The sequence below is a fragment of the Falco cherrug genome, chromosome 3 (assembly GCF_023634085.1).
Source record: "Falco cherrug isolate bFalChe1 chromosome 3, bFalChe1.pri, whole genome shotgun sequence".
Taxonomy (NCBI): domain Eukaryota; kingdom Metazoa; phylum Chordata; class Aves; order Falconiformes; family Falconidae; genus Falco; species Falco cherrug.
This window is the reverse complement of record NC_073699.1, coordinates 112570906-112597964: the sequence shown is the minus strand read 5'-3', so window position 1 is coordinate 112597964 and position 27059 is coordinate 112570906. Positions and strand designations below refer to the sequence as shown.

At 42.0% G+C, this 27059-nt stretch overlaps 1 protein-coding gene across 4 annotated transcripts; it reads left to right on the top strand.

Annotated features, from left to right (window-relative positions):
• Positions 1-43: 43 nt before the first annotated feature.
• TNFRSF8 (TNF receptor superfamily member 8) lies at positions 44-26735 on the top strand. Of its 4 annotated transcripts, none has more exons than XM_055703978.1 (12): positions 44-1915; positions 2397-2606; positions 12312-12402; positions 15962-16087; positions 16507-16662; positions 16764-16857; positions 17285-17565; positions 17774-17884; positions 18416-18463; positions 19577-19602; positions 21459-21663; positions 23194-26735. In XM_055703978.1, exons 2-12 carry the CDS (start codon positions 2535-2537, stop codon positions 23388-23390), a joined length of 1407 nt encoding a protein of 468 aa, XP_055559953.1. In that variant the 5' UTR covers positions 44-1915; positions 2397-2534; the 3' UTR covers positions 23391-26735. The 4 variants fall into 4 exon arrangements, with proteins under 4 accessions (XP_055559953.1, XP_027658050.2, XP_055559954.1 ...); XM_027802249.2 differs by having other exon boundaries at positions 47-1915; positions 23143-26735; XM_027802248.2 differs by lacking the exon at positions 44-1915 and adding an exon at positions 1928-2281 and having other exon boundaries at positions 23143-26735.
• Positions 26736-27059: the final 324 nt, after the last annotated feature.

Genomic DNA, 27059 nt, shown 5'->3' with positions numbered 1-27059 from the left:
TCAAATAAACATAAATAATAATAGCATGCTCATAGAGGGTTTCCCCTTTTTTTCTGATAGTCCTCTGGTGGAAGAACAGAGAAATAGGGGTTGGTTGTTTGCTTCTATTTGTTCTGCTTTTTTTTTTCTTTTTTTTTCTTATACTAACATAGAAGATTATTTTCTAGGAATTATAGGCAACATTTAGAGAACAGTAGTGTGGGTTTGTTATAAGACAGAGGTGCTTCTTCCAGTTACTGATAGGGCTTCTTTTGGAAAGCCCCTTCCATTGTATTTGAAATCAAAACACGCAGAGTCTGAAATTAATGCATTCAGATAAAAATGCATGCAGGTTGGAACATTCCTATTAAACAGAACCTCATCACTCTTTTCATTGGCGTTGCCTTTATTACAGACTTGTAATAGCACCGTGAAAGGTAATAGCCTTTCCAAAAAAGCTAGCAGTAACAATAGGCGCTTTCCACTTCCCATCTTTTTTAATACCTAGTTCTAAGAAGGATGGCAGCTGGGAAGCCTGGTTTCACTTTGTATGTGTGAGAAGGATTCTTTCTTCTGAGGAACACTGGTGTCCCACTGCAGCCTTTCCTTCAGTGAGAGTATCTTTCTCTTTGTCCAAGTCATCTGCTTCCATGAAACTCTGTAAAACTTAATGACATTGACTGAACCACATTTGATTTAAGTTATCTAGCAGGTTAAAAAATTATTGACACCATTGATTGAAAAGGAACTGACATACACATATATGACATATATATATATATATATACACACATATATATACAAAATGCTCAGTATGCTCATCTCAGTCTTATTTTTTTCTGGAAAACAGGCCAGAAAACTGTTGCCAGTCCTGGAAAGTATTTCACACTTGATTTTTTGTACTCAGATACTTAGATTTTGTATCGGATACGATGACCTCAGCAGTGTAACTTACAGAGGCTAAAACTTTCCAGGCTGTGTCTTATGTTGGTTCCTGTACTTTTGCTAGAAAAGCTTAGATAGGAGCTGATCAGAAAAGAAACCCTCCATGTAACCACACCCCCCCCAAAACAGAGCTCACCAATTGCCCTGACTACTATGTCATTTGAAAACACACTCATAAATTGGGAGAATTGCCTAATGGCATATTGCTACACAAGATTAAGACATTTTCTAGCCCATTATTTAATTGGAAAAACCAAGAATGAAATATCTGGACATTCAAATACTTAGTTGTCTCTAGACTTTAAAGGCATACCTGCTACAATCAGCTGTTACAGCTAAGAGAGCTTAGAAACTGAGAAGTAATCTAACAGAGTGAAGAAAGAAATAAGGTTAGTTTGTATGTCAAATACACAGTATGCAATGCAAAAAATGCCTGGTTTTTATAAGATGGTATTCTGGAGAAAGAAATAGAGGCAATTAGTTAAACTGAAAAGAGTTATAGCTGTGAGTTAAAGAAGATACTTGCGTCATCCCAGGGTCTCCATGGAATGCTCTTTTCTTTGGAACTCTGTTGTGATGGCAGTGAGGTAGCTGTGGGTCTTTAATAAAAATCAATTATCTGACTTTTAATCTTTTCTCATTTCTTTTTGTTTTTGCTGATAAGGGTGAGAAGCCGAAAACCATGGGTGTGAGAATTCAAATTCTCATTATTTTTCTGAGCACCTCAGAGAGTTTTCAAGGCAGTCTGCCCTTTTTTGAAGTGGCTAACTTTTACTTTTGACAAAACTTTTAGGGCAGATAAGAAAGCTTTGTGACACCTTAAACCGACTGAAATCTTTCCCAGGCACTGTAGCCAAAAAACGTTATCCAGAGCAACAAATGAAAGTGAGTGAAATGACAAGTGGCAGTCTGAGGGATGATTGTCAGCCACAGGAACTGATTTCAAGTGGGACTAGAGGAAAAAGGAGGATTCTCAAAAGGATGGTCTGCGGTATGTTGGTGATTAAATGGCAACGTGTAAAGCCTAAACCTTCATGGAGTCACCCTGGCCGGTTGTGAGTTTTCACACACTCACCCAAACAGGAGTTAAATGACTGTACTGAAAAAAATGAGTGTTTCTTACTGGGAACTCTCTTGAGGCTTGGTTGCAGCTCTCGAGAGTGTGGCGGATGGATGGGGCAGGGCTTGGACTCATGCCTGGCCAAGGCTTTGGGGTGGTGAAGTGCTCTCTGAGGGTAGCCTAGATGACTCAGGAGCCTGCATTGCTGCACAGCCAGCCGTGTACCTCGGGTGACAACCTTGATGCAGGCAACCGACTCACAGAAACCAGACAGCTCCGGGACTAGTGATTGACGCGGTTTTGTTTTGTCTTTTACTTTTCTTTTTTGGGCAGCTCCCCCTCCTCCTTCCTTCTGCATTGTTTTCTCAGCTTGCTTGTGTCTCAAAGCCTGTCTCCTGCTTGCCTTGAACAGCTGGAATGGCCCTGGATTGAATGAACAATCACTGAGCAAGACTAGGCTGGACCCTGGGAGGATCTCTACTTCCAGGAGGAGCAACCTGGCTGTCTAACCTGTGATGCTGGGAGCTGGGGAGCTTTGACACCACTGCAGATGGCTGCCTGCAGCCTGGCACAAGGACTGTGCCTCCTACTGCTTCTCCAGGATATCCAGACAGCCCCACAGGTAAGGCAGGGTGGCACCAGGAGCCTGCAGTCCCTCAGGATGCAGGAGCCTGGAGAGGTCTGGCAGCACCCTGGGCTTCAGGGCCATTGTGCCTCTTGGCTGGGTGCTGGGTAGTAGGTGTCCACAGAAACAAAGAGGCTTTGTGCAACACACGGTGATACAGGTATAAAGCAGAGCTACGAAGAGATAAAGTTATAAAGCAGAGCAGCCAGGAGATTTTCCCCTCTTTGGGAACTTTGCAGGCAGGAGCAGGGGACATGAGCTATGATCTGCATCTTTCTGTTGGCATTGCCAGTGTTACTGTACCTCCAGGCACATCACAGCTTGGAAATGAGGAGAGATTTCCTAGGGATGGGGGAGTGTTCTCATTTGTTTGGGCAAGTGGCTTTTATTTTTGCATGGATAGCCGGGTGCTCTGAGACAGACACGTTCCTTGCAGAGCTTGGTTCATTCTGCTCACTCTGCTGATGTGAGTCAGGGCTGGCAAACTGGAAGGTGTAAAGGCAAACTGGAAGGTGTAAAGGCAAACAAAACAATAAAATACCTTCCTCTTTATAGCCACCCACCCCTCTGACACTGACTTCTTCATGAATGGGCTATTATTTCTGCATAAAATTGACTTAAAATAGACACAGCCGACTACTCACAGCTGATGCTGTAGATGCAAGCTAGCTCCCTGCTCAGATTGTATCACCTCTTGTGGGTTTGCTCTCCCCTCCACCACCACTCACCCCCTCCTCCCTAGAGGATCATGTGGCAATGAGCCTTCAGCACCTGGCATAAATCCAGGTAATTTCCCTGGCTGACACTTATGTGTGGTCATGAAAAAAAAAAAAAAGGTCAGTTAGAGAGGTTCTTTGCACAGGTAAAGTCAAGTAGGTGAGTAATTGCGCACTGTGTTGGATCCTGGAATTGGCCATTTTCCCTTGCAGTGGAAATAGGAGCCTATATTAACTATGACACCTGTCTGTTCATTGTAACTGAATGATACAGCACATCACTTGTGCTGTCAGGAGATTTTTTACAAGAAACTGACTCTGATTAGATCTTTGAAAATAACCAAGTCCTGCATCCTCTTCATAGACATTTGAAAAGGATCCTCCTGGCTCTTTTGGTAAGAGTAGGAGTTCACCCTTGTGTCTTTAGTTGTGAATTCCCCTCCCACGTTGTAAATTTGCTCTATTTTGCCCTGGTTATCTGTCCTGACACTGTCTCCTTCCTGAAATATAGAAGGATCACTGTTCTATAGGATTGGAGTCTGTAGTCCTTACTCACCTGAAGAGCACTTAGATAAGCTTGTCTGGTCTGCTGAATGCAAACTGCTTTAGGAGAAAGGCAATAGAAAAAAAGAGGGTATTTTTGCTATTTGGCATCACTTTTGGTGTCTTGTTTGCAAAATGAAAGGGACAGAGAGAAAATTTGGTTTTCTGATGCTCATTGTCAACGTTCAGACTCACTGCAAGATCATCAGTTACCTAAAATAAATATGTAGGTCTTGCTGGGATAAGCAGCTAGGTTTTCACTGTCTTTCTATATTACCTCTATCGCAGCAACACTTACTTTTACTGCTACAGGAATACAAGCGATACTGTTTTGTGTGAGCAAGTCAAGCTTATTGCTCATATTTTAAACCATATTCCACCTTACTTGAGTCCACAGTTTGGGTTTTGGTTGTTTGCTTTTTTTGTTTGTCAGTTAATTCTTACTTGTTAATGATGTCCTTACTATTAAACAGATTAATCTTGACTAATTGAAGTCTTAGATTATTGGCTGCTTTTGTACTGTCAGAATTTGGATAGAAGCTTGAAAGGGAGTCAACTGTTTTGCTACAGTATTAGTCAGTTCTAGAATAGCCAATGCTGGTAGAAGATTTTTTTTTTACCGTAATGCGCTTTCTTCCTGACTGACAGCTCATTTGTAGCAAGCTGATTTCTTACTCTGCCTCACCATCACTTTTTCTCTATGAGCTCAAAAGGCCATAATTAAATGAGTCAAACCTTGTCCTGACTGAATTGCAGAGTAGCCCACTGAATTCAGTACCATCTTTACAATTGCCATTACTTAAATTGGAACGGCAAATGTGTTTGTAGGTGCAAGGAAACAGAGAGGAGCTACAAAAAGCCCATTTTCTAAAACAAATTCTCAAAAGAAAGCACTGAAAACCCCAAATGCTTTGTATCAAATATGTTTGCTTTATTTAATGGGACCTTGATCTGCAGTGCTTTAAAAAATTTAAATAAAATATTTGACCTGATAGATCAATGAAAGCACTAAGCCAAGGGATCCCTGGCCACCACGTTGCAGAGTGGTCCGAGGAGGATGTGAATTGTGGTCTTTTCTTTCACAAGATGTATTCCTGCTCCTTCTTAATAAAAAACATTTATTTGAAGTGCATGCAGGAAATTCTCTCTGCCACCCTCCATTTGAACAGTACACTGAACCCAATTTAAGAACTCTTCGTATTAGAGTAAAACCAGATGCAAATTTCTAGTCTGATACAGACTCGTGGCTTGTTGAAATTTGTTCAAAAAAAGTACAGATTAACTTGGTAGTGGCAGGCTTTCTGCTATGCTGGCGATCGTTTACTACACCAGCTTACCTTCTTGTTAGTTTAAATATTTATCTGTTCCTCTGCAGCTGGCATAAAGCAGCACAAACTCTGCATTGTGGCTTCATATGCAATCCCAGTTCTGTTGTAGTATACAGATGCAGAAATAACGCCTGTGAGGTTTCCCATTACAGCTGTGCCTGTCAGCAGAGAGCTGTCATGCACCGGGGCGGGGGCACCTGCTTCTGACTACAGAGTGCCAACTTTCTTGCGTCGATTTAGTGTACATGACTGTGCAGCTGCTAAGTGAGTTGTTTCACTGCAGTAACCTACCGAAAACCAACTTCACAAATTCAGAAAGCAAAATTTTCAGTCAAATGAACTCCTAGAACTGATTAATCCTGTAGAAACACAATTTCTCAGTCTCAGACAATCAAGGAGTTAGAGGGGAAGGAAAATGCAGGTACAGGCAAGAGAGGAGAAGTGGGATTGCGCTCTTGGATGGCAAAGAGACACAGGATTAGCACAGCTGTAATAGACACGTATTCCTGCTTGGCTAATCTGTTCTTCATACAGACCCATCCATGCAGTTTCCTCAGAATCAGAGGGAAGGACAAAGACCTACTGTCCACCACAGCTGGATTCCTCACCCCCACCCACCAACACTTCTGTGATCTTCCTTGAATTTTAAGTGTTTTTTTTTTTAACAATACATACTAATAAACAGAACTGTAAGTACCTAACGGACAATACTATATGTCATTGGGATAAAATGGGTATTTCTTCATTAGGACTGAATTATCTTTTGGAGAGGGGACAGGGAAATGTACAACGTCCTCTTTTCTTCAGGAAAGAGTAGGAAATGATGCCTTAAAAAGTGAAATTGTGCTAAAATTTTTAATTCCCCTGGTAGAGCCTGAGTTCTGTTTCTGTCTTGAGATTCAGACAAGAGTGGATAAGGAGGAGGGACAGTCAAAAGATAAGAGAAAAATACTCTGAATTTTAATTAAACAGGATTTTGAGGTTACTGTGTTTTATTCTGTTCCTTGCAGAGATGAGGAAAATTTGTTCTGTAAAACTTATTGGAGATTTCCTTGATGCAAAGCCACATGCTAGTTGCTGCTCAGTATGGATTATACCACACTCTTCAGTGTTTCTAGACATTCCAGGGAGAAAAGGAGGGAATGGAGCAGAAGTTAAAGTTCTTATGCACAAATCCTTCCCTACAAAATAAGTAGTAAGGGGCAAAAATGATGAACGGAATCTTCTCTCACTGGATAATTGATAATTTCTGTAAGCATATTGGAGCCAGAAGAAATGGCCAACACTGCTTGTGGAGAATTCCTTAGCACTTTCTTTTTTGTGGGCCTCTACACACAGGCATCGTGGAATCAGGAAGGTGACCCCCCCACACCAACACTCACAGGTGATGCTTTTTTGTAAGAAGGTGATAGTGTTGAGATTTTGTAATGCAAGGCTGAAACTTCTTTCTGTCTCCTTTGCTTTATCCCTTCCTTTCATTTCAAGAGCTATTTATGAGCAACCAGGACCTGCTAAGTCAAACCTTAACCTTCAGCTTCTGCCTGACGGAGTCTTAATTTAAATAAACTTGTTTTGCTCTGGAAAATTTAGTTTTATTACTGATATTTACACAATCCTGAGTCAAAGTAATTAAGTTCATATTTTTTTCTGAGACAGGGTTAAATTTCCACCCTCATCTTAGGATGTATTGAAAAAGGGTTCTTTGACTTATGTTCATACTAACAAATAGGGTAGTGGTCCAAGGCAGAAGACTTTCACTGTTTTGTAGTTAAACCTCCTGTGTTCTATTCAATATTTTATAATGCTTGGTTTTGTCCAAGCGCTCACAACCAGAAATATATTAGAAATGTCTTAATGCTGAGATTTTTGTTGGCAATGAAAGCAGTAAGAGCACATATGCTTTTCCTTCCTGCTGTGTTCTTCTTGAGCCCTCATATGTGAAGTACCACTTTTTACATGAATTTTTCCCTTTTCTCCTCACTGCCCTTGCAAACCCCTCCCTTTTTCTAGGTGATCCCTGTTCTGATTAAGGCTTGACAAGAGGGACATTTTCTGTAAAAGCTTCCGCTGTCGGCTACCATCACCTTGGCCACAATACCAGAAACCTGGTGCACAGAAGGTTCCCACAGTCACAGCCGTTGGTACCGCAGCTCAGAACAGGTCTGTGCAACTCGGCACAGCATGTGTCTGTGCTGGGGAGGTCAGTGTTGCTGCTGTTGGTGGGAATTTTTCTCAGAATTTCCCTCATCTAAACAGGATCATTCTGTGCTGTCACCAGATTGCTTTTGTAGCCATGATGTTAGAAGATAACTAGCTTTTCCCCTGCCTGTTTTGATTACGGACACCATGTGATGTCCTCCAGAGCAAACTGTTTACCCAAGTTTTTGAGTGGAAAGAAGCTGTTATATTTCCCTGGAAAAGCTAGAGTTCTGTAAGTTCTGCTGTGGCAGACTGACCTATCCTCCCTTGGCAGGGTGAGTGTTTACAGCACTATTGGCAACAGTTTGGACAAGATTTGGTAAAGGCAAGGCAATCTAAGGTTGAGGAGCCAGTGGGACTGAAGGGACAATATGTCCTGTATGCCCTTGCAGAGCCTGTCTGGGGTTCCCTGGCGCTGCCACCACAACAGTACCCACAGCCGCAGACAGACGTTGGGCCTGGTGCAGCAAGGACTTTAAGGTAACACATCTAAGGCTGAGCCATGACAGAGCCAGGAACGGAACCACCAGCCGTGAACATTAAGCTATGGGGCCTTTTCCTGCCCTCAGCCTTGTGGTGGCCTCGCTGGCACGTTGCTGTGGGTTTATACAGAGTTAAGGCTGGAGGTCCAAGGTCCTACTGGACTACTCAGCAACAGCGGTTCACCCAAGGCGGTTTGGTATGTAGCAGGTGAGGGTCAGAAGTCCGGTTTGTGTTCCAGCTGCCGTTTGTAGTAGGCTTACCACCATGCAGAAATGCTAAGCTGCTATTGCAAGTAGATACGTCGGTTCAACCACCTTAATTTCTGAGAAGTTATGCACATATGTTGCTTCCATAATTCTGTGGAAATCTAATGCTTTTTTTGGCCAAGCCACTGAAATACTTTTTGCTTTTTAACAGTATTGGTTGATCAGCATTAAAGTATTTTATAACTACAGCACTCATTCTGTCCAGAAACAGCTAGACAGATACGCATGAACTATTTTGCAGTCCCTCCAAATCTGGATGGATTTGATGGTTGTTGTCTAGATTTCTGCTGTTAAAAAGGACTAGCCAACAGCTGAGGAACGAAAACCCCAAACATGTCAATCACATCACTTGGAGTTGTCTTGCACACAGAAATTTAAGATGATGGTCAAATCAAGAAAATGCCTAAGGTATCTTTCCAGAAGCACAGAGTTGTAAAGGGAATGGGAAATACGAAATCTAGAATTCCTTGTGTTTCTTGGTGAATGGTTTCCAGTGATGTCTTCCTGATTAGAAATACTGAGCTCATCAAAATGAAAGATCAAACAAGCTAATATCTTATTGCAAACTTGCCCCCTAATTTCCCTAATTGTTGATGACATGTCAGAGGTGGTATTTTCTGTGTGGGAAGAGTAGTTACAGGTGGTGAAACTGAGGTGATTCTCATGTTCAGTCACTGAATGGGTAAATCACCTCAGTTCAAGCCTGTTGCTACCCACTAATAATGCACATTTCTGTTTCTTTTTCACTTCATGTCTTTGGCTGCTTATCTTTTGTTTTAGTTAACTTGCTACCATGATTTTCATTACATACAGACAGAAAAATGAAAATTGCAATATCCTTGTATGGCTTATTTTGTTTCACCCTTTTCTCAAAAGTAGCCTAATCAAACTTCGGCAGAAATTGAGTTGGCACCATTGCTTCATGGAAGACTTAAAACATGTTGAGACCTTGGCCCTTCACCTCTGCCATTTCTTCAAGGCGTGTTCTTTGGTTTTAGGCACCAATTTCTTTCACTCCCCCAAAAGCTTACGGAAGATTTGGTGGATTCTTAGTGCACAATGCCAGATGCATGAAAACTTGCGATTTAGCTTACAAAATGCCTTGCATACGTTAAGAAGCAGAGCCCATATAATTTTTAGTGACATTTGCCTTTCTGCACTGCCAGTTTTGCTTATGTAATTAATTTTGAGCTTTTAAGCATGAAGTGCTACAAGTATGAGGGCTTGGTTTATACTTGGGTCCTTACCTTAAAGTATGCTGTCTACAAAGGGTCAGCCTTTCTCTTAGTTTTAAGAGCAGAACTTTGCATTGTTGCGTTGCTGTTACAGGTCACATTAGAAATCAAACGGGAAAAAATGACAAGAATGGGGAGATGATGACTGCTGAGCATTGATATGTACATTATTTATCACTGGAAGGATTTTAGTAAGCTTCATACTCATGAAACACCTCTACTGAACAGCCAGCAACTGTTAAAGCCATTTTGCAGGGAGCTATGGATTAGAAGCGATGGGATCTTCAGAAGGTGGTTTCTCAGCCATAGAAATCATGTCATGATTTGCTAAAATGACTTCTTTTTACAATGGAGAACTTTGGGCTTGGCTCGGTAAACAGTAAAGGTGGTTCCAAAGTTGTGCTCCTAGCTGGACACCTGAAAGCAATATTTGTTCTAAAGCTTTGGCTGTCCTGTATTGCGTAGCTGGCAGTAGTATATAGCTGCCCTCTTGTGGAAAGGAAAAAAAAAAAGATTTGAGTACTCTCTCATAATTTGTGTGGTATGTATGCATATTTCATGCAGCAATTTATCACAGCGCTAGCATCAGGTCAAATTCATAATCAGAATTTGCACTGCTGTAACTAAAAGCAGAATCTAATCCTAAACCGATTTCAGTATTTTAGACAAAGTCACTTTTCAAGAAGCAGCCCTTCCCTCACACTTTTACACAGACAGTAGTCCTTTATTTAAATCCCAAAGGAGACAATTAAATAAGATGTAAGCTTATACGCTGCATAAATCACTCATGAATTGTATTCCCACCCCAATTTAAAATTCAGTATCATTTGCAGCCAGAGTTGGTTGCCCAGGAGAACTAAGAAGGGAAGATGAAGTTTTTGTGGTGACTTCCCATAGCTCTTACAGAGAAACTAATCCAGGATGACTTATCTACGGCCAGGATGCTGTTACTCCTTGAATTTTCGTTATAAAACTAGTTAATTTCCACTTCATGTCACTGAATTGACTCCTGAATGACCCTTTGTCTAGTGGCTGCTCTCGTTATCATTTCCTGGTACCCAGTTTGGTCTCAGAGTACCTAGCTAACCACGGTGCTTCTCCATGCAGATGCAAGGAGATTCCGCTTCCTTTGCCTGCAGTCTGGGGCTTCCTATTCAGAAAAGAAAAATACAGGGTGCACATTTGTAAGCTTGATTTGGGTCAGGCTGAGCAAGCAGACATTTGCTATTTCCTCTGTACAATAAGCCAGAAAAAAATGCTTTGCGGGGAGGCTGCGTGGCCAGGAGTTAGTGCAGAAATGTGTCAGGCAGGATTTCTTAGTTCTGTTACTGAAGCTTGATGAAATTTAATGGTTTCAATAAATTTCTGTTTCTCCTCCTTTTGTTCATTTCCTCCTTGACTGAAAGTTCCTGGGTTTTGATGTAATCTGGGGCAAGTTAAACAATTTCTGTGTTTTGTGGTCCTGCCATAAAAAGAACAGCGTATTGAACAGGAGAATATGGCTGTGAAATTAGGTGGGTAGTAAGATTCTGCACTGCATACAAAGGCACTGGGTATTATTTCAAAGACCAATGGGAAATTCATCTGCAGAAAGTGAGGTGTAGGTTTTCTGAATTATTTAACCGCTCTACCGGTACCATGTGGGAAAATCTGTGGGGAATCTGCTGATTCTTTACAAAAAATTGCCATTTGTACTTCTAGCAAATACTGAAAATGAAATTCAGGTAACAACATTTTTAGGGGATTATTAAGGGAGATAACAAATTCAAAAATCTGATTTTCTCATCAGAGAACTTGTAGCACTGTAATTTTCCAAAGCATGTAGTGGCCCTGCTGTAAAAAGATGAAATCTTATTATATGCTTCTTGATATGTTTCATAGCCAAGTCTCATTTTCTAAGCTAATACTAGAACTATTGTGTGGTATTTTGTAACTAAATATGTATTAGTTATGTAGTCAAGGTTTTCAGGAACAACCTGAAAACTTTGTGAAAACTGCACAAAAACCCCCTGTTTAACTCACAATAGAAGTGGGATTAGTTATTTCAATAAGGGCTTCATTGTGTAAGTGCTTGTAGCATTCTTTTCAAGGCAAAAACCTCTTGTTCTCAGTATAGGATTTATCCCTAAATGGTCGGTAAGACAGTGTATTGGTTTACAATAAACATATCTTTAGGTGGCTGAATTCAAGCATTATGACTGCATAAATAACTGAACAGAAAGACTTGTTTGCTGCAAACAAAATTTTTCTTTGTGGATTACAGCTAATCTAGCTAGATTTAGATGATGCAGACTATGACACCACCTCTTATTCCAGTGCGCACACAGCTGGAAAGCTGTTACAGATGTTAGAGATTTGGGCGGGGTTATTATTTATTTTTCTAAAAAATTCTTATCTCAAATTAATATGGGATCATTTTGGGACAGCGAACTAAAAAAAAAAAGCTAAAAATCGCTAACTGCTACAAGATTTCTAAAGGAGATGCCGACTAATAGACAAGCTTTTTTTAGTGACCTTGGTGGTGTTGCATCTAGGTTTTAAAGGGTGTTTGGTGGATTGGCTGAAAAACTTTTTTGTAGGGCAATGCCAGTACCTTTTTTTATTGTGTGAAACAAGGAGTTAGTCTCTGAGTGCTGAAATGCTTGATACATGGGTTGGGCTGCAGTGTTCCCGTGTCTAAATGACTTTCAGATAAAAGAGCCTGCTGAGCGAAGATACGTATTGAATTATTGCTAAACACACTAGATATTGCAATCTTTGTGTAAGCATATGGGCAACAGTAATTAAATCGCTTTGGGGATACTTGAACTTTCAAGAAGCTGTAGGCTTTTCCTTTCTATCTGCAACTACCGTCACTTGAGACAGATACCAGATCTGCTAATACAAAACTAATTGTTTCCTAATTGTATCTTTTGTCTGTTTCAATTTCTAGACATCACTAGCCCCATCTCATTCCTGTGATACACTTGAGAATTGGTTCTATGATGAAACTTCACGAAGCTGCTGTTACAAGTGTCCCTCAGGTCAGTACGCTTATAATTCCACCAGATTAACATGGAGCCTTTCTCGTAGAGATGGTCACACATGTGTATCTCCAGAACTGCTTTTGTCCCTGGAGAGAAGTGCTGTTTCATGAATCACTGTCTAGTGTGGATCCAGATGTGAACTTGTTCACCCCTGCTTTTGTTCAGTCTGCATGCAAACAATCTGTAAATTGCAAACAAGATAAATTGCTAGAACTTTTAATGTGATTTTTATTGGTTGACTTGACAATCTGAAGTAGCTAGAAGTAGGCAGGTCTAAGAATTCATTTCAGCTTGCCTCATGGTGTGAAATAGCACAGTGAAATTAGGCTAAATAAGTTTCTGATCAGAGACAAAAATATAAAATGAAGGTGTGGAAAATCTGTCATTAACCCTCATAGTCTAGTTTAGAGAGTGTCTCACATGAGCAAGGGAAGAGCCCCCAGCCAGGGGACACTGAGCTTTGCAGGAAGCTGGCTGTGACTCAGAGGCACATGAGGTCAGAGGCAGGAAACACCTCAGTGAGACAAGAGTTCTGGAAATGTCTGAAACTCTCCCTGTTGGCCAAAAAACCCCTCAGTGGGTGGGGCATTTTATGGTACTTCACCATCATCAAGCTCTTCTTATAGAAATGTTGTGTCTCTTTTTTTTTTTTTTTTAAAGGAAATTTTTGACATTTATTTGTGCTGTAATAATAAAGAGGGGTTGAGCTCTGGGTTGCTAGCATTTGCATGCAGTTACATTGGGGACATCTGTACTGCTGGCCACACCACTAGAATCATTCAGAAGTTGTACAAGTAAACAAGACCAAGGGATGGAGAAACTGGTGCCATAGAAGAAGAAGAGGGGTGGGGATCTGACTCTGAGCCAGTCCCAAGAAAAGCTCTTTTCTCCTTCAAAGCCATACTTTCCAAAATCTCCCATAATGACAGACGACATAGTGAGGTCCTGTGAAAAGCAGAGACCTGATTTACATCTGGCTGTAATGAGCCACCAGTCTCAATCATTTCACCTCCTGAAACTCGTTTTGTTGCCACATCCTCATGTCAGTCTTGGACATCTCTTCACATCCTCCAGGGCCTCCTTCAAACAGAAACTTGTAAGAATCCTTTTTCATTTTAATCTTTCCCTATTCCTTCAAGCAATAACCTGTTCATATCTGCTACTAACTCAACTGCTTACTGCAAAGAAAGAGAAGCTTTTCTAAAATTCCATTTAATCAAAGGGGAGCATCTCAAACTCTTGATGCAGCCTGGCTTCACTTTCTGTGCTGTTCCAGCCCACAGATGTACAGCTTTCAATCTGAGCACACTGGCCCACATGCAAGCCATCCTTCGTTTCAAAATTAATTTCAAGATAAAATTCAAACCAAACCTCAAAAGATCATTCTAATCAATTTCTATAGTTGCCACATCTCTTCTCATGTACTTAATTCTTGTGCAGGTAAAATGAGACCTCATTCCTGGGATACCAGAAGAATATTTTCTTTCTGGCATCACAGAACAAAGTATTTCCAGCTTGTCAAGGGGAGGAGTAGAGACTTTCATGGGAAATAATGGTAATGCTAGAACAGCTCATGTTAGGCAGAAGTTGGTGTTCCACTTCTATTTATTTTGTTTATGGGTTTTTACCTTTTTTGTGCAGGTTTTTTTTTGTGCAGGTGTTTTGTTTTTTGTGGAGGTTTTGGGGTTTTTTTTGTGTGCAGGGGTTTTTTTTTGTTTGTTTTAGACTCTAAATCAGGTATCTAGCTCCACGAGGCAGCACTGCAGTCAACACACAAGATAATTTCCTACCCACAGTTAGCAGCAAATCCTTAGGAGTAAATGAATGCACATACAAAAGAAAACCACTTAAAACACTTGTTTCATCTACTTACTTTCAGTACATTTTTCTGTACAGGTGGTTGCAGCTGGTATTCCTGCTGCTCAGGCTTTTATCTGGTTGTTGAGCCATGAACACAGTCAGTGGAGAGCAGCACCAGAAGACACTGTTAGTCAAGCTTCAAAGCTACTGCACCTGGGGCGCACGTCCCCCAAGGGAGGGGCCCATGTGTACAGGAAATCTCAAATAACTGAAGTTAAAGCTTTTGGGTCGCTGGGGGAGGAAGGGGAAAGTGACACACGTGCAGGTACACCTGAGTGCTGAGATTCAGCAGTCAGAATCGAAAAGAATAGTCTCAGACAAGCAGTTTGGAGCAGGTGGGAGTGGCATCGTTCAGGCTTGCCTGGTGGTATTTAGTGGGCCAAATATAGCACAGCTGGTTTTACCTGCTCTCCTACATCATGCTTGTCAAAATGTATAGTAGGTGAGTTATTTCCCTGCCAGGTTCTCCCTCCCTGTGGATAACTCTGTGATTGGGTGATGCAGGCTGGATGCTGAAACTGGGATTCATGTCCCTCCTGTTTGCCACCTGTGAAACATTCAACTCTTCCTATCTGTGTGTTGCTGCTGCTTTAGGTTTTCCTTTTGCTTCTGCAACTGTTGCTGTTCCTTACCCTCTTGCAGTTATTTCCACCTCCTTGCAAGGTCACAGCTGACCACTGCACCTTCTAATTTCTTTGGCATTATGGCCAGTGGTAGAATACCTCATCTGTTGTTTCAGGAGCTGAAATATTAGGAATGTTTCTGTCCCAGCCTTTCGATACTCCTAGCTCATTATTGTACCTAGCTTGCCAGACAGATGCTTTTAAAAGCTACTCACTAGAAAATGATTACCAGACATAAACATAGAGTCACAGAATAGCTTACGTTTGACAAGGACCTCCAGAGGTCATCTAGTTCAGCCAGCTGCTCAGCTTCGTGCATGTTGCATATGCACAGCAGGTCTGCAAGATCAAGGCTGGTATGCTTGCAAACCGTGAGCAGTGAGTCTGGGTGAGCTGGAAGTGTCGAGCACAGAAAGCGTGTAGTATATACATCCAGCATCAGAAAGACATACATATGTAGTTTAAAGGAAAAGGATTGGAAAGTTAAACCATCTCACAACTGCCAAGGCAACTGTGAAACTAGCAGGACTGCTCAGAAAGCAACCTACTGCAAACCTGCTGGGGTGTTTGGGGCTCTTGAAGTACCGTCTTGTAACGCCCCGTTCTGAACACGGGAGGTGGGGTAGTCCCTGCATGAATCCCTGTGCATCTAGGCAATTCTGGCAGCTTTTCAAAGGAAAAGTGATGCCTTAGCTAGCAAAATATTAGGATTTCATATGTGTAATCAAGAAGAAAACATGAAAAATGGTTGCCTGGGAACTCAGTAATGGCAGGGCAGTATCACGCTCCCTTGCGGGTTTGGTGGTCGCTGCTGACTCAGCAGATGACTTGCCAGGTGCCCTTTCTGCAGCAGCCCACACTGGCCGAGGGTGCCATGCGTAGTGGTGCTTAACAGGACAGCTGGGATCCCTCCACGCTTGGGTGGGAAGGGCAGAAATGTGCTAGAGAAACCCAACGGCAGGTACAAAGAGAAGACTCTGCTAGTGGGTCTAACAGGTAAATGAGCTTACAAGAGCACTTCAGCAGGATGGTTCTCAACAGGCATCCTGCATATTTTGTTTTTCTTTCTCCAGGCTATGTTAAAAAGAAAGCATGTCCTAGGGACCCAGATGAGGACTGCATGACATGTGGACCTGAACAATATGTGAATGAAGAATTAGGAAAGCCACAATGTGACGCTTGTGTATTATGTGCAAAAGGTTTGCTTTCCCTCACATATACATGGACATCTCTATTCCCTCTACGTATTTTATGTACACTTCATTTATATGTTATTCATTTAGAATTTTCAGCAGCAAAATTATCCATCCTTGGTTACCGAGGTCGAGAGCAGAATGCTACCTTGCACATAATCAGTGTTGCTTCCTGTGTGACCTGGGACTACCTAATAAATCTCTCGTCCAATGCTGGCCAAGTCCGATTTCTGCTTTCTGTCTTGCATTACAAGCCACTGTCTACAGCCTTCTGCCGTTACTCATGACTTCAGTTGCCATCAGGAAGAGCATCTGCAGCCTGTTCTGCTTCCTGAGCCTTTGAACTGATGTTGCTCAGCTTTGGCCCATCGTGCATTTTCTTTGCAGGGTGATCCTTTGTTACCGCATCTGTTTCTTCCCCACAGAGTCTGAGCTCGTGGAGAAAAAGCCCTGCTCCTTCAATTCTAGCCGCGTGTGTGAGTGCCGACCAGGCTTGTTCTGTCAAATGGCTGTCAAGAACACTTGCTTGCGATGCCAGCAGCACGCTGTTTGCAAGCCTGGTTTTGGAGTCAAAGTCAGAGGTAGGAATTCCTGCCTGTCTGGCTTATCTCTCCTGTTCTGGTCCATAGGCCTGGACCTGGTGGCTCTTGTTTGGTTGGTCTCAGTCGTTATTTTTATTCAGGCACCTCCACAAACGATGTTACTTGTGAAGAGTGCCCTTCTGGGACCTTCTCTGATCAAAGTTCCAGCACTGACGTCTGCAAGCCCCACACAAAGTAAGTCCGTAGTTATTTAAGGTGACAAAATAATTAATTGAAGTTAATAAAGGATGAAAAGGGACACTTCTGTGCTTCTGGTGCAAAGTATACAGATCTGTCTTAGAGGCGATGGGATAGCTTGGGGCCTGTGTGCAGAGTTTCGAGGCCTCTCTTTGTAACCATTGCACAACTCTGTACTGGAGGAAGGAAGGGATCTCTCTTGTCTCATTTTTAGTTCATAAGTATGGTGGAGTTATACATGCTTGTGAGTATCGGCTGTGCATCCAGGTCAAGAAATAATGTCACAGGGGTGAGAAAAAGGTAAAGCAACGATTGCAGGTGGTACGAAAATGACCAAAGGGATGTTTGGCACCTGGAAAACACTCTCACATTGTACCATGGCAGTTTCCTCTGGGCTGATGAGCTGTTCTCTTTCATTCCCTAGCTGTGCCAAGTTAAACAAAGTAGCAGTAAGTGAAGGAAATGCCACACATGATCAGGTTTGCCTGGACCAATTGCCCACCTACCTCATCCCAAGCACTTTGTCCGTGAGATTCAGCAATGAAACAAGTAACTCTGACCTCAGGAGGTTTGAGGAGAGCCTGGTGACCATTGCTAGTATCCTTTTAAGTGCCACGACAACTGAAAATCCCAGTTCAACTCCTGAGGAGAAAGCTCTGGCTGGCACTTTTCCCACCTCAGCCAAGGAGGGGATGACGACGGGAGGTAACAAAGTATTGACTCTGTCTAGCATGTTTTATTTTGATTTATTTTTGGTAAATGCAGTTTTTGTGTGGAAGCTTCCAGCAAATCCCCTATGAGTTATGAAATGATGTCCATGGACCTATGTCCGAACACATAGATCTACTAATAGTTTCCCCTCTGCCTTTTCTTAGCCTTTCCTGTACTCCCTTTCCTTTTCTGTGTGCTATAGGTCTAGTTCTTTGGGGAGTGGTTCTCTCTGTGATAGTGCTACTTGTGGGCATGCTGTTATTTTGGAAACGGAAGGTTTGCAAGAAGCGGATCCTCATTCTCAAAGCAAAGCGTGAGTTTTTAAAGCTGCAATACACAGCGTGCTGTTTGATCTCCAAGTGTATGCCAGCTGGGAACTCAAAAATCCCGAGATTTTGTGGAGTCATTGGGGAAGAGAATGTTCACCACTGCCTGGTGAAGGCAGGCCAGATAAGGGTTCTTGGCAAACTGTTCATGTTGGAGAACATGGGAGAAAGTCTGAAGCAGCTCTGAATTTAGGGAGGAAGATACTAAAAGATGGGTGGGGAAAGAGTCGTCTCTCAGCACAGACACTAATATCAAATGATACCTGAAGTGTTTTGTGAGTATTTGTTGGTTCCAAGGATGGGGTTGGACTTTCAGCATGAGAGGAAGAATGATTTTTACTGATACTGACTTTCTGTAGCTTTGCCTAGTTTCATGTAGGGTGTGCCTGCAGAACCACATTCCCTCTTACAGAAAGCAGGATGTGCGTGTTGTAGGTTGGCTGTAGACCTGTGGGTGCGGTAGAGCTGTTAAAGCCTGTACAATTTAGTTTTACTAAATGAATGGTTTCTTTTCTCAGCACATCTGCAATCTGTCAGTTCACACAAATCTGGGCTCGGCTCTCAAGGTGAGTGACTGATGGGCTGGGAATTGTAATCTATCTCTCTAAAGAATAAGTGGATAGTTTTAATATGGAATTTTATGCCATTTTAACTTGAACCGTGGAGGTTTTTTCCTGTCAAAGGCACGTCTCTGCTGACACCTGAAGGGCAGCCCTGACGCCGCGAGGGGCGGGCCGCGCCGCTAGGTGGCGCCCTGCCCCCACGGCACCCGAGCGGCTGGGTGGGTGCCCCGGGCACTGCTGGGTGTCGCGGGTGTGCGCCACGACACGGGGGCGGGAGCCCCGGCAACCTGGCCGGGTCCCCTGGAGGGCACACATCCTGGCCAACTAACTAATCCTTCTCAGTGCTTCCATTTTCATTGGGTGATCTATTTTATCTGTTGTGTTAGACTCTCCTACTCACCACACGCCATAGCTTTTTATACTCTTTATTCAGGAATACAATTTAAACCCTCTTGTGTGCGGCTTAATTTTCTCAAAATGGGATTTTTGCTTCCTTACTTGCCTTGCGCAATAGAAACTCTTACTGTGAAGCATTATAGAACTGATGCATTGAAAATAAAGGTGGCCGCATGTCAGGATAAAATTAAGATAGTAGGCCTGAGCCCAGCTAGCTTCATGGTGCTGCAGAAGGATGCTGTACGCTCCCTTCTTTCCCAGTGTTCATTTCCTCCATCCTTGCATAAAATCCCACCCCCTTAATATTCATCTGACCACACAATGAATTGATCCAACTTGTTAATGCAGTAGAAAGTTATTAACATTTTTTACTCTTTGTTGGTTGTTTTTTTTAAATAAGCCTGTCTTCTGCTTATCTAGAAAGTTTAATCAGTTCATCATTTCATCGTTTCAATAGCTGAGTATCATTTGTGATGTGGGGAGAGTGACAGGGATGGCTGCAGAGGGCTTTGGGGAGAGCAGGAGCTCACGATCTTGGCAGCAACATGTTGCTTGTTCACCTCAGCCATGTCACAGGAGGGTGCCCTCAGTGGTAAAGCATAACGCAGGTGGGTTGGGTGGTGGAGTAGGTGATGGCTAAGTGATCTTTCAGAGCAAATATGAACATTTTTTTGATTGCTGTGAATTTTCTTCTGATAATTTTTTCTCTTTCCATTGCAGGTTCTGACCTAGCAAACAAATGTGCAGTAAGTGTGAACAATATTCCAAAACAGATCGCTTTCTATTCCAATGTAAATAATGATATTTTTTAAATGTCCTGTCAAAGAGTGCCAGCCTTTTTGTTTGGACTTTCCCCTGTAACACATGATCCTGTAGGTGCAGTGATTGGATGTACTAGGGCTTGCTATTTTTATGTCCTGGGCTATCTTTAATGTGGTGTTAAATAACGTGATACTGTCAGTCTTATTTATGAAGGGAGTATTTGGTTTGGCCTTAGGCCATTCATGGGGCATTCTATGGGAAAAGACCCCAAATCACAGGATGAACATGACTTTTCTACCTTCTGGGAGAACTCTGTCTGTCAGTCCCATTTTAGCTTTCTGCTCCATTCACACAAGTGGGATTTGTACTCTTCTGTCTCCATCCATATTGCCTTCCCTCTTTCCAGGATTTGGCATGACTGTAATATAGGTACACAGTGGGTATTGTTTGTCTGGAAGACTTCCCATCAGGACCTGCTTCTGGTTTAACAGTATAGTTTGCAGGTGAACAAGACAAACATCAGTTGACACGGTAACAACAGAAAGCAGTTCCTGAGCTGCTGAAATCATCACAGCTCTGATTACTCCACTTGCAGTGAAATTACAGCATTTTTCATCCTTTGAGTCTTCTCAGTTTATTAGGCTTGTTATCTTTAAATGTCCATATCTGCTAAAACACTCTGTAGACCGTTCCTTTTTTTTTTTAATCAGTTTGCTTTTCAATGTGGTACATCTGCACACATACAAGGTACTACTTATTCTAATAAATCTGGTTGCAATCAGTTATCGTAATTTCAGTGTGTCATTGCTAATTCCTGAATTGCAGGGAGCTTACACTCTTGCTTTCATAATGATGTCAGATGTGAGCAAGAGTTTTAAGCTGCACATTTCAAGATCATAGTATGTTTTTTTCCAACCTTGTAGAAACAGAAACAGAGCTAGAAACAATCAGAAATTTGTCATGCAGGACCTTTAACCTGTCTTAGATTCTGGCTCTTCTTTTAAAGGACGGTTTGGAATTAATTCTTCACATAATAGCTAGGTTTTCCTACCTGTGGTTCTGCTGAGGCAATTCCATTTTGAAGTTCAACCAGTTCAACCTCTGGCTTGTTTTGTTCTTCCATAGGAGAATGGTAGGTCTTTGCAGAAATCTAAGAGGAAGTTAAACCATATATTTTCAGTTTTAACTGTTTGACTCTCACTATATGACTACATACCTGTACAGGTTTGTCCTCTGAACTTATCTCACAACTAAATATGAGAAATACCTTGTTATAAGTTCCTTCTGTGCAAATCCCTTAAAATTTTTACCTCCAGCATCTATCTTTCTTACTGATGTTACACTCTTTGCTGAAAAGTGCTACTAAGTTTCAGCCCCCCAGAATGCGGCTGCTACTGTATGACAGGATAGCACACTCTGCAACAAGACCAGAGAGCGTTAGGCTTGCAGCAAAAAGTCAAAATGACAAAGGTGGATTTGCAAGGTTCATCGGCATCTAAATTGCAGACAAGGCAGTGGAATTTACCAAAGTATCCAAGCAGGTCCAGAAAACTGGATTGCAGTGGGAGTGAGGTACATTCTTGCAAATGTCATAAAAAATTCAGCTTATAGAAGCGTTATTTTTAAATATGGCCTTAAGTGATACAGGAACCTAGTTCGAAAAAACTTACGTTCCTGTGTCAGTTAAGCACTTTGCAATTTTTTACTCCCTGTGACAGTGGTGCTATGAAGTACATTATGTTATTCTGATTGCCGCAGAAGGACTCGGTAGACCTATTGCAGTCTTCACAGTGCTCTTTTTACATTTACCCCACTTCTCCTCTCCTCTTTGTATTGGCAGATCATACTGACTACTGACAGTAGGCCAGAAGAGGAGGAGTTAATTGACAGGACCCTCCCTTTGGAAACGAACAATAACTTGGTCTCCAGCACAGAAAAAGCATGTGGTCCTCACCTGAGTCTGACTGACCTGACACAGAGCAATGGAAATGCCCCAGATTGCCCTATTGATTCCCGAGTGAGAGACCACACGAATAATCGAATTGGTGAGTCTTGATTATTTTTTTTTCTCTTGCCTTTTCAGTTCTTCAACCATCATTCTGAGATTACTAGTAAGCTGCAAAATGTCCAAAGCTTCTAAAAAGATTGGGGCTGAAACTGCAGAACCTTTGACAGCAAGTCAACCTTTGACACGCCAGTTCTGGTGTATCTATTCATTTGAATATAACACTTTCTTGTTTTCACATTTACCTTACTCACTTAGGAACCTTACAGAAAAATGCTCGTATTCCTCTTTTTCATTCCAGAAGATGTACATTTGCAAAAGAAATTTGAAATCCAAAATATGTCAGCTGGAAGATGCTTATGTAATACTTAACGAGAGTTGTACTTCACATGTCTCAAGCTATCACTTTGGTTTCACAGTAATAGCTTGAAGTGTCTCCCATATGTTCCCATAAAGTCTTTGACTACAGTATAGGGTAGGAGATAAAGTCAAGCAAGGAAGCTTACTAACGGGGGAGAATCGTTACTCAATATGCAGTCTACATGAGACATGCTGGCTATGTTTCCAAACCCAGTTTCGAGGTTATTTGAAGGGGGTTTTTTTGGTGTTACTAGGGCCAACCTTTCCTTACTAAATGCCCGTTCTGTTTTTTCTGTGAGTGATGGACTTTGGATGAATGTGATTGTCTGACTTACCGTACCCAAATATCTCCTACAATAACCTACAGTGTCTGATCTGAAGCATCCTTCTGAATAGAATGTAGTTGTCCAAGCAATAGCAAAGGCCTCATTTACCTTTTGTAAAGGAGTAGGGCCAACAAGCTGGACACAAGATTCAAGTCTATCCCAGAAAATTTTGTGTCTGATTCTCTGCTGGGAAGAAATTAATTTCTTTGCTGGTCCTACGACCCCAGAGAATTACCCAGAATTTCTGTACAGTGCTGATCGTTGCCCAAAGGCTGCTTTTAATGCAGTTATTATTGCTTCTTGAAACAGCAGGACCATAAACCTTGGCTTCTCTGTATCTGTCTTACCCAGATCCTGATTAATTGCTTCTTCTAACAGCCTCTCGTGAATATCTTACTGCCTTTTCTAATTTCTCTTTCTCCTGTAGTCCTAGCTATAGCGCAGTGGCTTCATCACATGGGACCTAGATCCACTTTATCTAAAATGCCCAGAGTCCCACTGACGGTGGTCCAAAAACAGACAGTATAGTATAAAATGTGCAGGCCTTCTTTATCACTTGGTATGGTCGGTGCTTTTATTTCAAAATTAAAAGTACCTCATAAATAAACAGCAAAATAGACAACTTACAATGTGTGAATTCTAAAAGCTCTAGTGGGTTAGTGAATTCTGTGTTTCCACAGTGATGGGCTTGATCTGTATGCCTCTGAAGAAAAAAGAATGAGGGTGGGGGGAGAAAAACTGAGTACCAAATACAAATTTTGCATGAAAAGGAACCATCTCTAGGGTCAGCAGTGACTGTTAACTACGCTCAGCACTATTTTTTTCCTCCTCAGAAAAAATATACATCATGAAGGCTGACACTGTTATTGTGGGGTCCGTTTCAGAAGTGCCTAGTGGCAAGAACTGTGCTGCTAGAGGATGTGAAAGTAATGTTGATGCCCAGGAAAGCATGGAAGAGGAACTGGCAATGCACTATCCAGAGCAGGAAACAGAATCTTTTCCAGGGAATGACGTAACGGTTCCTGTGGAAGAGGAAGGAAAGGAATTTCACCACCCCACCACTGCCACTGAAAAATGGTAACCCACTGGGATGTGTGAAGCTACAGAAACATCCAGCGTGACACTAAGCCTGAATCTATGACAAGGGAGGTAAACACTTAGTGCCTTAGGTTGTCTGAAAACTCATGAAAAACACTGAAACACATTCAAACAAGGAGTGCTAGAACCCATTTCATCTAACAAATGAGAGGAATCATCCAAACCATTGGCCTTCATAGCTGACATCAAATATTTCTCTTTTCCTCTCTCTCCCAGTGTTATGCTGGAAACAAATTTGAATAAAACCTACAAAATTTAGAGGAAATCTGCATGTCAACTCAAGTTTCACAGCTTGCTTTCTTTGCATGAAGGAATGGGTTGAAAACTATACCCAAGAACTTCTATTAGCTATGAAAATTCTGGCTAGAATTCAGAGTTAAGCTTGAGACTCAGCCATATTTCATACGTTGTTTCTATTCCAGTATTACCAGTACTTCCAATTTGGTCACGTATCTGATATTTTTCTTAAGGACTCTGCTCTTGACCGGAAGTAATGACAATTTCAGTTTTCTTGAACACAAACAGAACTCCTAAATTTGTGGACATTATGTCTCTTGAGGAAATAAGATCAAAAGATGCCTCACAGGCTCAGAAAACAGAAGGCAAATAAACCTAATTGAAGTCTGCTGTACTTTAGGCCATTCTTTCTAAGTTTTGAAGTCTGATTCATGTTTTTTGACTACTTCAGATCATCGATAACTGTACAAAATGGCCTCTTCTGATGGAAGCCAAACTGGCTGAACATTTGGATATTGGATGAACTATGGGTTTAGCCCGGCGTGGAGTTTGTAAAAAGGGAAATGAAGAAAAGAAACTATTTTTCTACAAAAAGGAAAGACTGAAAAACAGGCACAGCAGTTATTTCCTATAACATTGTTAATATCTGCTTGTTTTAGAATTGCTCATAATCAGGGTGATGCTGATTTGCATATCTATTCTTTTTAAAAAAATATGTTTTGTGGTCAACTGGCTTGTGTTATGCTATTTCTCAGTCTTTCATGTTGCTAGTTTGATAACTGTAAACGTAGTAGTGTTGACTGTATTTTTGCACAGGACAGTGGAAAATGAGCAAGATGACAAAGTATGCCTTAATAATCAAAAAAAGGAACCACAAAAACAATTACTTGCTTTGTAGTTTTACCCTGGACAGGATACTGTAATAACAGCTGTGCAACAGCAATGTCTTTTCCCTTACAACACACAAAGGGAACATAAAGGCATAAGAAACACCTTTTTGGGCCAGACTATAGTAGTATGAGCCCAACACACTATCTCTGGCAGTCGCAGTAAGAGATGTTATTTAGGAAGAGCACACAAGCCTGGTTAATATCTGCTGTTTGCATTCCTCGTAGTTCTGCAGTGTCAACTGTATTTGGATTAAGGATGTTAAAAGAATTTATCCCAGCCTCTAGTATTCATTCATATTATCATTTATTTTTCTTCTCTCTTTTGAACTTCCTGGGACAATCTGCCTCCACAGGCACCTCTGGCAACAGGCTACAGGTGGTTACCATGTACTGTGTAAAGTACTTTACCACTTTTAAACTGACCTCTTATTTCAGTGCCACTAGTTCTTGTATTACAGAATGTAGTGCAATACTGAGTTGCTTTTACAATCCTTGATTGTATCCTCAGTCTCCAGCTTGAGTTCCCATCTTTTTATATTTTTCATGTCAGTTAGATGCTCCACTGCCTTGGTCATTTTAGGTGACCTCTTCCACATTTTCTCTAACTTCACTACATTCTTCTGAACAGCTGGAGGCCAGAACCAGGCGCTGCACTGAAGAAGAGGATTGGGCCAAGGTTTTAAATAGTGGCAAAATGATACTTTCTGTTTCATTCTCAGTACTTCTCTAGATGATGCCCACCATTTTGTTTGCTTTTTTTTTGGCTGCCTGTGCACTTTAAGCAGTTGATTTCAGAGAACCATCAAGCATGACTCTTAAGATTGCTTTTCTGAGTGCTAGTTACTAGGTGTGAATTCAGCACCATTTATGCTTAGTTTAGATTTTTTTTCCCCCAAATGTATTGCCTTGCATTCATTTGCCACCTTTTTATGAGCTCCTTCTGGCTTTACTTGCCTTCTACATGTCATGTAGCTACCTGGATATGTTTAGTATTGCCTTCGCTATGTGGGCGCTCTTTTCGCCAGCTCACTGATGAAGATACTGAATAGAACTGGCCCCACCAATCCCCCCGGCTAACTGTTCTCTATCCTGAAAAAAATACCATTATGCTATGCTCTTTCCTTCTTGCCCTTTAAACAGCCATAACTGTTGTATCCTGTAACCTTTTAGCAAACCTATAACATGACCTTTTCTCCAATCCCATGACAACTTTGTTTTCCCACCACCTTAGGCATGGAACCTCATCAAAGGCTTTTTGAAAACCTCCATGTAGTAGGTCCGTTGGATCTTGTTTATCCGTTCAGCTTCACAGTGTAAGGGAGTGTATGTTATCAACATTTTGTGGTTGAAGAAATAAATCTGGAGAAATTCATACTTCCTGGAACTGCAGCCCCAGAGATGAACTGGGAGAATCTCAGCATTATGGGATCTAGTCACTGACTTCCATCAGTGGATAATGTGCCTATAGTACACTTGAAAACTGGTTGTAATTTCAAGTGGTGTTAGTTCCAGTACTTACTTCTTGAATTCATCATAAGATAATTTCTAAAAACAACTGCTGCCAGTGTCTATTTCAGTACGTCTACCGAGTCTCACAAGAGAGGCGATTAGTGAATCCTTTCTGCCTACTTCTGGGTTTGCACTTGTTTTCTTCCAGAAGATAAGCGGCTCCTAATGCTCAGATCGAAATTTCTTTTGACTATCAGTATCGCCATGTCAGCAGCAGAGACGTGAGGTGAAGAAGGAAACAGAACTGACATTTTTTGGTTTAAGTGCTTGTTGTGCAACAGAAGGTCAAGTCACTAAGCACTGCGATAAAACAGCAATGCAAGGGAGGAGAAACAACTGTGCGGGACAAACACCGGTCACCCTTTCCTCGCTTCCCGTCAGGGTAGTTCATTGTTTTCCAGTGCATATGCCTCATTGTGGAAAAATACAGGAACTCCTGCTCATTTTAGAGAACACCAGTTTGTGTATCACAAACTGTGAGTAACCACCTTCACCTGGCTGTGGCTGTTGAAGGATGCTCTGTAACGACAGCTAATTGTGTACTTCACCTCTGTATAGGAATTCACCCTTTTTGCTGGAACAGCTTTCTAGATGAATCACACGCATTGCACCTGCCAGATGTGTTAATCGTCAGTTGGTTTAATAATGCTGGTCATCTTTGAATTAAAAATGACATGGATTTTTAAGCCCTAGCCATGCTTTTCTTGTCTGATATGTAAATGTTTCATTGTTGGTAATTTCAGTACATAGATCAGTTGCAGGAAAAATATTTTGGAAAAGAGCCGTTCCAAACTTAGGAAGCTGTTAAGTCAGCCGGAGTTTCTCCTGGGTAGCGGCAGGCCTGCCTGTGCGGTAAGGGGGCTGGGGGGCGCGGGCGGGTGCTGCGGGCGGCAGGGCCGTGTCCCGGGGCTGGGGGAGCACAAACTCGGCCCGAGGCCCGGGGCGCCCCTCCGGCGCGACCCCGAGTGCCTCTGGTGCCCGCCGGCACCGGCGCTGCCCCGCGGTGGGGGCGGGCC

Excerpts from the sequence above, each read along its gene's own strand:
- TNFRSF8 (XM_027802249.2), top strand. The coding sequence starts at position 2,535 with ATGGCTGCCTGCAGCCTGGCACAAGGACTGTGCCTCCTACTGCTTCTC. Across the intron at positions 16,088-16,506 it reads TTGTGTATTATGTGCAAAAG|AGTCTGAGCTCGTGGAGAAA; the intron begins GTTTGCTTTCCC and ends TCTTCCCCACAG. Across the intron at positions 17,885-18,415 it reads CCTCATTCTCAAAGCAAAGC|CACATCTGCAATCTGTCAGT; the intron begins GTGAGTTTTTAA and ends TTCTTTTCTCAG.